General features: G+C 41.7%; 1 protein-coding gene across 1 annotated transcript; it reads left to right on the top strand.

The window, feature by feature from the left end:
• The first annotated feature begins 4135 nt into the window (after positions 1-4135).
• fezf2 (FEZ family zinc finger 2) lies at positions 4136-9123 on the top strand. Its single transcript, XM_023424642.2, has 5 exons — positions 4136-4479; positions 4778-5644; positions 6085-6219; positions 6336-6468; positions 8186-9123. The coding sequence occupies exons 2-5, from the start codon at positions 4886-4888 to the stop codon at positions 8434-8436; spliced, it is 1278 nt and encodes a 425-aa protein (XP_023280410.1). The 5' UTR covers positions 4136-4479; positions 4778-4885; the 3' UTR covers positions 8437-9123.
• The last annotated feature ends 1122 nt before the right edge of the window (positions 9124-10245 follow it).

The following is a 10245-nucleotide window of genomic DNA, read 5'->3' as shown; positions in this document are numbered from 1 at the left end:
TGTTATTATTCTCCCTCCAGCAGGTTGTTCTTAGACTCCATGAGTCCATTAAACCTAGTAGGATCAGCAGAGTCCATGTTGTCCTGCTAACAAGATCACTGTAAACGTTCTAACCACCACATCTCTCTATACTGTCTGTTTGTTTGTTGTCACTCAAGTACGTGAGGACCCAAGTGGCAACTCAGGCTACATCCACCCTACTATGTTTTCATTTGAAGGTGCATCTGAGAGCTTTGGAAACTCTGCTGGACCCTTTTTAGTCTGAAAACAGGTTTGAAAGCTTTGGAAATGATGACGTGGACACCCAGTGTCTCTCCCATAAAGTGGTAATCTGTCCTACCACTGAATGAAGCACCGCCTGTACATGTGCATACAGTCATTTACATGACAGCTGGGCAACTCCAAAGGGAAGAAGGTGGGAGGCCATACGATAGGGTTAAAAGCTAATTGGACCTTGTGTTGAGACTTTACTTTTTGTCAAGTTAGTTTAGTTTATTTGAGATTATGCGACAGGATCCACTAAATCTCACAACGATGACGCAATAAATTCAAGACGTATTTCCACTTGACGGACACTACACCTGTGCATGATGACTGAAATGTCTCCAAAATCTCTGATCATATAGAATAAACTGTGTGGTGTTTAATGTGTCAGGTTTTTAACATTAAGTCCAACTATTTATTTTTCAAATCTTTTCCTGGTGCTCTTCATAGGCCACTATGCATTTATACTTAAGAAATAAATCATGAAAACACAAAAATGCAGTAGTTACAGTATTTTATCACCTGGTCAAAATCATAAATAATAATAGATATACCTGTAATTTAAATGCTGACTGAACCTTACTGACCCTGAACAGGACAAGAGGTTTTAGAAAACTGAAGGATGGATAAAAGAATGACAGACTGTGGGTGCACTGTGGACGGATCAATGAGTCTTCACTCAGACTGTAAGCCTATAAAAAAATCTGTCATTGGCTCCAAATTCAATATCTACAAATGTTACTCTATAATTGTTTTTTTAGCACTGAAAAGGAAAAATCACAACAGTGTTGAGAAAAGCTTTGCCACATCCAGCCAGTATTTATGACCCTCGCATGCCTGCAGGCAAGAAGCAAGAGTCCCGCAAATCAATGCTGGAGCTAATTGCTGTTAGAGCTAAATAGAGGGGCCTGGGTTACAGCAATAGGATCAATGTTTATTGTGTGGATGAGCCGGCAATTGTGCCTGAATAAACTCAAATTAGAGTATTTTTGCCCTATTTACATATGAGTAGCACTGAGACAACGGGCAGTAATCCCTCCATGCTGAGATGCAGGTGTAAAACAAAACAGACCAGGGACGTTTTTAAGGTTATTAACAGGAAAACTAGTGTTATAGGATGGTGTCATGCTGTGCTGAGTCTATAAGGCTGGAGGTAAATCATCACCTTCCTCCACCTCCAGGATAACACAGACCAGCAGTGATTAAACAGAGGGGGGTGAGCTGAGTGGAGCAGCAACACAAAACTAAACTAACTGAAATGTACAGAATATTCTACAATAACCTCCTACAAGATATTTCTCTAAGAACAAACAGCTGTAAAAGAACTTTTCAGAATAAAAATGACAGAATCAATGTGTGTGTATGTTTATGTCTAGAATCACAGAACATTATTTTAAATTCTAGTGGTCACTGTAAAGTTCAGCTGAATTATCGGTAAAAGTATATATAGGTATATATAAATGAAATATTTAAATTTGGTCTTGGGTTTGAATTATTTCCTCAAAGGTTTGATAAAACATGAAAAAGCCTTGGGACAAATAGATAGAGGTAAGAGGAGTTTTACGTCTTGTAAAGTGTGTGGAGGCTGAAACTAAAGGGAACCTTGTGCCTGAAAGAACATATCACTGCGCCACATATATATATTTTCATTTAATTTTTGAATTAAGGCTGGAAGGTCATTGAGGTTTCCCTCATTTGCAATGATGCCGACATACACACAAACACACAGAGTTAAAATTCAAAAGAGGACAATACTCAGTGAAAGCATTTGCACACTGAGCTGAGTTGGTTTGAGATCATAGATCAATACACATGTTATATATGTTAGAAAGAACCACATGACAACATTCCTTTATTCAACCTGTTCCAAGAACCCCCCTGTCATGTTGACTGACTTTTCTAATATCGCAATCTAAGTGGTTATAAAAAGTGAACAACAGTTTTATTAATGATAAATACATAATTTGTTAATGTTTGATAGTTTAGTTAGAAAACATTATTGGAACAAAAATTAGTTTGGTGTGTGTGGATCCTTCCTGTGAAAAAGATATGTGCTGAAAGCAGGACAGTTTAACAATAAACTTTATTGTCCAAAATGACATCAGTGCACTGAAACAGTACATTTCACTGGGAATTAAATAACTATAAATATACATACGTGTATATATAAACTATAAATAAAAAACATAAGAACAAATATGTAAATATATATATATATATATTTAACTTGAATGAAAACAAAGGATCAAATGCTGCCTATTTATCTTGACTTGACCCGAGCATTTATTACTTCTTAATAAAAGTATTCATATCAGCGCATATCAGAGAATATATGTGATAAGCCAATAACGGCCGATAATATTGGCTGACCGATATATCGGTCTGGCTCTAGAATGAATTTCATTTTATTTTGAATAGACTATACACGGTGTTCATCACAGGAGAAACACCAATCACAGTCAACTCCTCCACTGTCAGTCATGTTTGAACCTGTCAGTGTCCTCACCATGGAGACGTTAGATAAAGATGAGGCAGAAGATTCTTCAGCAGAGACCTGATCTGATCTGAGGTCTGTGTTTGAAGGTTTAGAAATAAATAAAGATTCATTTAGGTTGAAATGTTTGCTGTGTTTACCACAACCAGACTTCATCACTGCCTAAAAGAAAAAATATGAAAACGACAGTAACTCCTTTGATTGATTCAATTGTGTTTTTATTTCGATTTCTACAGGCTTTGAAGCATCTACAGTCAGTCAGTCAGTCAGTCAGTCAGTCAGTCAGTCAGTCAGTCAGTCAGTCAGTCAGTCAGCCAGTCAGTCAGCCAGTCAGTCAGTCAGCCAGTCAGTCAGTCAGTCAGTAGGTTGTTTCAGAGTCGTTAGGAAATGTAAATGTGGAACAATACAAAGATGTGTTGATATAAAAAAGGTACTTTTGAATACTTCTGTATTTTTAAAATCAAGTATTCCAGCACTTTAACTCAAGTAAAAATGTGACTGAACAACTTTCCCTTGTGTTGGAGGAATATTTGACCAGGAGGATCTGTACTGTGACTCCAGTGATGGAGCTGTGGACTCTGTTCTTCCTATAATCAAAGGTCTAAAGAGACAAGGTAAGATTCCTGCTACATATTCAAATGGTTTAAGTCTCCTGTCTAAATGACTTTTTTTCTCCTTTTTTTAAATATAGGCTGTTATTAAATATACATTTAACAAAATAAATAAAACGTGAAATGAAATGTCACATTCTGAGTTTTTCTCTCCCCTCTCCCCCTCCCCCCTCCCCCGGCCTGGACGTGTTATGAACCGTCCTCTGCCTCGCTCACTTGTTGGGAGTCCCTCAGGTAAAATGGCCTGCAAACACATGAATTCAACGCGGCCCTTGTGGCGAATAGAAGAGAGGCTGCTGCTCATTGTAGCCGCCACACAACACGGCGGATTCCAGCAAACTTCTTGTATGCCTCTTTAGAGTGAAAGCCTCTCTTTTCATTTGTCCTTGTATACCTCTGACCAAGCTAAGTCTTTTCTCTTTTTCTCTCTCCCTCTTTAATCCGTCCCTCTATTTCAGGAAGAGAAAAAAAAACACAAAACCAGGTTCACGCAGTGCTTTAGTGGCTAAAAGTGAAAGAGCTTGTGTTTTTTCTTTCCTCCTTCCCTCCCTGCGCTGAGTTGAGCCTTGAATCGCTTTGGAAAATTGCTTCTTTTGAATAGAGGGAAGGAGGAACAACGTTTAATAGGATCCAAAGGGAGTCTCTGCTCTTAAACAGGTGGAAATTGGACGTCCTCGAATTTATACCAACAGTAAGTAAGTATATAAGCCGGCGTGGAGAAGGAGAGCTCCAATCTCCGAGGATTAGTGGCTTTCTCCTGAAAAAAAAAAAAAAAATCCCCAAAGTGAAAAAGAAAATAGAGTGAAAGCAGCAGCAGCAGACTCTCAGAGCCACAGGTCCTCAAACGCGCCTTTAATGATGAAAACATAATTATGAGCGTAATATTTTCAGCCATGTTTCGGATGACACATGTAGCCTCTGTCAGTCGTGCCACCCCCTCTGTCTTATGGCGCGCAGGTTGATGAGGGCGTCTCCCTGTCACTCACTGGAGAGTTCGGGTGCCCGCTGATGTCAGGAGACAGTGATCCGCGCTGAGGAGGGGTGGCCGCTGCCAGCATGTGACAGAGAGCAGTCGGCTGGTTTCTCCACACCCATCTGACCATTAAAGAGGTAACCTCCAAAACCGGCTCAACTTTCTGCTCACGCGTCCTCCAGGAGCTGCAGCATCTTTTTCCTCCTCCTCCTCCTCCTCTTCTTCTTCTTCTTCTTCTTCTTCTTCTTCTTCTCCCTAACGAGCTCTGTAATGTCCTGTTAATTTTGTGTGCAGTAGTTAATGAGCATTAATCCATCACCCCTGGATGCTATTGTTGCAGGGGGGATGGCCATTTGAATGCAAATGCGTGACACTGTGACAGCAAGGTGCTTATTAAACTGATGTGTCCTCCTGTCTTTTCTGCTGGGAGCTCAGGAGAGTGAAAAGACGCGGGGCAGCTGGAGGAGAGGGTCGGACTACACCGGGTGTTGCTCACACCAAGTTCTGCTCTGTCGCAAACTAAACACAAACACCAACAACAGAATGGCAAGTTCTGCCTCGCTGGAGACGGTGATGTCCTGCGGGAGGACCGGGCCGTCCGCGGCTCCGAAGACCCTGGCCTTCTCCATAGACCGGATCATGTCCAAGAGCTCGGAGCCGAAGGGGAGCACGGACGAGCGGTCGGAGGGGAAGAAGCTGCTGGGACTGTGCTCCCCGATCCCCTGCATGATCCCGCTGCAGCCCTTCAGCTACGACCTCCAAGCCAAGGCGCTGATGAACTACTCCGAGCTGTGGAGGGCCAGTTTGAGAGGGACTTTTTGCGGTTCCGCAGCCGCTCCGTGCAAAGGGAACTGCGGCTTGTGCGGCAAAGCTGAGCCGAGTTTGAAGCAGCCGCTGCTGACGCCGGGGAGCAGGGTGGTGAAGCCGCAGGTCATCCACCAGGCCGTGGCCGTGCCCAGCGGCGGCTCGCTCTACTATCTCAACTACCTGGACTCTGCGTACCAGCAGTCGGAGCTGCTGGCCGGACACTGGGTCTCCAGTCCGCAGGCCCAGGCGTCTCTGTCGGCGCACCACAGACTCTTGCTGCTGGAGAACGCCAAGCTGTCAGGGGTCGGGACCGACAAGCTGCCAACACCTCAGTACCCGCACAAGGAACATCTGCCGGGGCAGCTGGACCAGATAGTGAAGGAGAACCACGGCCTGAGCGCCGAGAAGAACGGCGTCAAGACTCACAGCAAGCTGAGCGGCAGCGGCGCCGCGGACGGGAAGCCCAAGAACTTCACGTGTGAAGTGTGTGGAAAGGTAAAGTTTGTGGTTCCACGTTAAATGGGTGATCCAGCTTCACAGGGTTTACCCAGGATTTATAGTGTTTTAATTCATTTTCGTTAAACATTATAATGCTCATCAATACATATAGAAAACAACATTCTGGCCCAGTAACCATTTAATTCTCTGGGTTAGCAAACACTGAAGTGACACCACGTTTTTATATTTTTCCTTTTTAAAGGTACAAATTGTAAATTTAAATTCTAAATAATAAAACAATTATGAAAAAAATGTTTTCAATTAAAACGAATATTTCCCGTGAAAGAACAGACTAAATAACTAAAAATGAAATCCAGATTTGTCTAAATTAGATATTTTTACTGACACGTTTCTGACTCACTCTCAATAATAATAATAATAATAATAATAATAATAATAATAATAATAAAATCCTCTGTGTGTTTGTTTCTCCGCAGGTTTTTAACGCGCATTACAATCTGACCAGACACATGCCGGTGCACACCGGGGCCCGGCCCTTTGTGTGTAAAGTGTGCGGCAAAGGCTTCCGACAGGCCAGCACTCTGTGCAGACACAAGATCATCCACACACAGGTGAGACGCGGCGCTTTATTTATCTGTCTTTTAAAATCCCGCTTTTTTTTTTTTTAAATTCCATTTTAACACATTTTTCCTCTTTATTATTATTTTCATTTATATTTTGTGTGAAGGAAAAGCCTCATAAATGCAACCAGTGTGGAAAAGCGTTCAACAGAAGCTCGACGCTCAACACGCACGTCCGGATCCACGCCGGGTACAAACCGTTCGTGTGTGAGTTCTGCGGGAAAGGTTTCCACCAGAAAGGTAAATGCTGTCACCTGCACGAGGCTCTGCAAGAGCATTAACAGTATTGTAGTTTTAACTGCATTAAAATACATACAGGTTTATATTCTGAAAACAATCTCTGCTCCAAATTATACAAAGAAAAAAAACGATTTTTTTGAAATGTCTTTATTTCCTCCTTCACTCCTGAAATTTTTCTGAAAACGAGAAAAAATCTCCAGTCCTGCAGAGATCATCTCATCTGTTTTTAATGTTGAACATTTTTCAAACGTCGTTTCTCTTGACATCTATTTTTTAATCTTCCTGTTTGAGGAAAAATAAGAAAAATAATCTGACTTCATTTGATTCTTCTCTCTTTTTTATAAAATCGTATTTTTCAGAGTTAAGGAATTTCTGCACTGAGCCTCTGGTCTAATGTTATAATGCTGCTGTTGGATGGCGTCTTGCTGTGTTGCTGCATAGTTGCATTTGAGGCATAGAGAGAAAAATGAATAGGTTGTTATACTGAATTTTTTTTGCATGTCATTTTTACACGAGGAACAGCGGCCGTTTATCCTCTTGGTTTAGATTAAACTCCGTGAAGCTGCAGGAAAGAAAAAAAATCCACGTTTGTCTCTTGTGAAGGAATCTTCAGAGTCTGCTGAGATAAATCAGAGAGGGGTAGAACACGACCATATGCTGCTGCTCTGAGTTATATGTGAGAGTAATGAAGGGGGAAATAATTGCAGGCCCACCGATGAGCGTGAAGCGATCAGTGGAAATAGGACATGTCACTTTACACGGACTAATTCTCCCTTCAAGACGGCAGCATTTGCTCTGGGTCAGCTGCGAGACCCCGGCCAAGTTGGGAAGCGGGGGCTTTTTCGTTGAGTTGTCGCCGCGCTTGATTCTGACAAAGTTTGACAACTTCTTGACTTTGGCACAAAAAACCCTTCTGATTAATGAAGGCGAGGCAGAGCAGAGGGACAGAGGGAGCTGTAACTTCACAGTGAACTGTTGACCTTGGTGGGGAAAAGAAAAGAAGGCCTCTTTCACTTTCTCAGAAGATTCTCACTCTCTCCATTTATCTTTTCTAGTTGTTTCAGCTGAGGAAAAAAAATCTTAATTTAATTTTCTGCAGCTTTGCATCATTTCCTTTATTTGTTTTTGGTTTTTTTTTAAGTCACAAAACTGGTGAAATTAACCTGAAATCATCCGGATGTTTTCAACGACTCCAATAAAAATCAGATTCTCTCATGAATCATTTTGACTTCATCATTCTTCAGATCATCTCTGAGGGTTTTTGTGCTTCAAAATTTTTATTCATTCACGTAAAGAAGTGTTCTTCAGTTTTGACTCCACGCTTTGTTTTCCAGAGAGAGAAAGTTGTGCTTAGTCAACTAACATCTGCGTTTTAGGCTGTTTTCACTCTTTGTCACACGAGATAATGTAAATGTCATGGTGTGTAATTTTCACTCCAAGTCCTCCACACTCATGCGAGGAAGTTTATGTTACATTTACTCTTGATAAGTTGTTGTAAAAACACCAAACAGCTGCTTCTAATTTCTCAAATCTGAGGAGTGAATCTTTTTCAGTTTTGAGCTCCTGCTCAGAGGGAATGTGAAGAGCAGCACTTCAGGTTCAGGGAGATTAAACAATTAAAAAATAATAAGTACATTAATAATGAAAATAAGAGTTAAGGCGTGTTATGTGTCCAATCGTCCACTCCTCTCATGCATGTGTTCATTATTTTCTCCAGGAAACTACAAGAATCACAAGCTGACGCACAGCGGAGAGAAGCAGTACAAGTGCTCCATCTGCAACAAGGCCTTCCACCAGATCTACAACCTGACCTTCCACATGCACACGCACAACGACAAGAAGCCCTTCACCTGCACCACCTGCGGCAAGGGCTTCTGCCGCAACTTTGACCTGAAGAAACACATCAGGAAGCTGCACGACAACGGCTTCTCTGCGGCCACAGAGGCCTCCAGACAGCTGCAGAGCTGAGCCACACACTGCTGGCTTGGGTTTTTGGATTGTGAGGCCTCAGAGAGAGCGGCTGAGGTCCTGCACTTGTGGCCGTGTTGAACAGTTTTTCAAGGTCCAGAGAAAAAGGTGGGAAGGTCCAATAAAATGGGACGCAAGCCCTTAACGAGAACTGTGGTAATCTGATGAGTTTTTAGGATCCTGCCGAGGTGCACCAACAGTGACACTGTAAAGACCAGAGAAGAAGAGACAACACCACACACTTAACACTGGTCCCGTTCTGTAGGAACTTCATTGTTTTTTTTCTGTCCAGGTAGAATTTCTTCCTGCTTCGTTTCAAGCATCAGACAGGGATGAATCACGTGTCTCCCTGCTGGGACTGTAAATAATAGGCTATGGAAATAAAAATTGTTATTTAAAATGTGAACCGTCCGGGGACCGCGTTGCCATTGTGTATTTCACAGAAAAAAAATGTTATTGTGAATGAGTTAAGTTATAACTTATAATGAAACCTGAATGTTTGAGCCATGTTGTTTCCATTTTTAGAAGCATTTGAAAATAAAACTGAATAATGTGATGAAAGTTGTACTGAGTAAAGTTTAGTTTTAGCCAACGGCTGCAAAACAGTTTATAAAACACATGAAAATTAAAATAATAATAAGAGCATGAAGACACCAGGAACAACAGAGCATTAAATACAGCCACATGTTGAGATTTGTTGTTTTCTTCTTTGTTTTGTTTGTTGTGCTTCGTCTTAATTCATTCATTGATTTGATTTATTTAAAGATCAGATTTAAGCCTCAGGATGTTTTATTTCTAAGGTGTAAGTTGATTAGATGAATGAATGCGACAACAGCTAAACTTTGCAGTTGTTTTATTGTGAAGTTTCATCAGAAACACACATATAGACACAGTCTGGCTCTAGTGTATGCTCTGCAGCCACTTTGCTTCACCATTTATTGACAGACACGATCTTAATACTGCAGCATTTACACTTGACTCCGGCGTAATGATCAGAGATAACATGAGCCCTTGAAAGCGAATTACATTAACCAGCTAAACGGCCTCGGGAGGCTTGATTGTGGAGTGGCGGCGGGGCTGACGCATCCGGAGCCGCTCATCAGAACAGAAGATAATGGAGCACTCAGGCCGCAGCTCCTCATCTGGGCCTCTGCGTTAATAGAGCACAAGTTATTCTCCGCACGGCTCCTGGAACAATATTATCCCTGCACACATTCTGTCGAGAGGCAGATCCGTGCATCCAAATGGCGCTCTTTCTATTAACAGCCAATTAGCGCTCAGCCGGGCTGGCCGGGCCTATAGAAGCCTGGCAGGGCTAATATTGCCAGATGAATGCCTTGCTCACCTATTTCATCAGGCTGCATCAGAGACACAGGGGCAGACAATTTGCAGGAAAAAAAAAAAAACCCCAAACTGTCAACTTTAATAAAACTGACTGAAAGGGCTCGTGGACATTCGGTTTGCATAAAGAAAATATGTTGGTGCTGTGGCGTTTCCCGGTGATATCAGTATGTGAGAACAGCTCCAGCAACATCCAGATTCAACTCAAATGTTTAAAGCTGCACCAAGGCTGCTACATTCAACAATAGATAGATGATAATGAACAAGGACATCTGAATGGATGATGACGTGAGATGCGTTGGATATAGTTGGATTTCTTATTTGCTGCGTTGCAAAGTTTGATCTACTCAATAAAAAATAAAATAAAATACAATTTAATTGTTAAATAATTTTTTTTTTTTTAACTGTCATGTGTCGCGTCTCCATCTCCAGTCTCAGTATTAAATGCCAAAGAATGAAATGCAAAAT

This window comes from Seriola lalandi, unplaced genomic scaffold, assembly GCF_002814215.2.
Source record: "Seriola lalandi dorsalis isolate HSWRI2012SDOR001 ecotype SW California unplaced genomic scaffold, Sedor1 jcf7180002054748, whole genome shotgun sequence".
Classification (NCBI taxonomy): domain Eukaryota; kingdom Metazoa; phylum Chordata; class Actinopteri; order Carangiformes; family Carangidae; genus Seriola; species Seriola lalandi.
This window is presented reverse-complemented; position numbering and strand designations above follow the sequence as displayed.

Bases quoted from the DNA above. Each gene is read 5' to 3' on its own strand.
- fezf2 (XM_023424642.2), top strand. From the start codon at position 4,886: ATGGCAAGTTCTGCCTCGCTGGAGACGGTGATGTCCTGCGGGAGGACC. The intron at 5,645-6,084 runs GTAAAGTTTGTG...GTTTCTCCGCAG, and splicing joins CGTGTGAAGTGTGTGGAAAG to GTTTTTAACGCGCATTACAA. The intron at 6,220-6,335 runs GTGAGACGCGGC...TTTTGTGTGAAG, and splicing joins ACAAGATCATCCACACACAG to GAAAAGCCTCATAAATGCAA.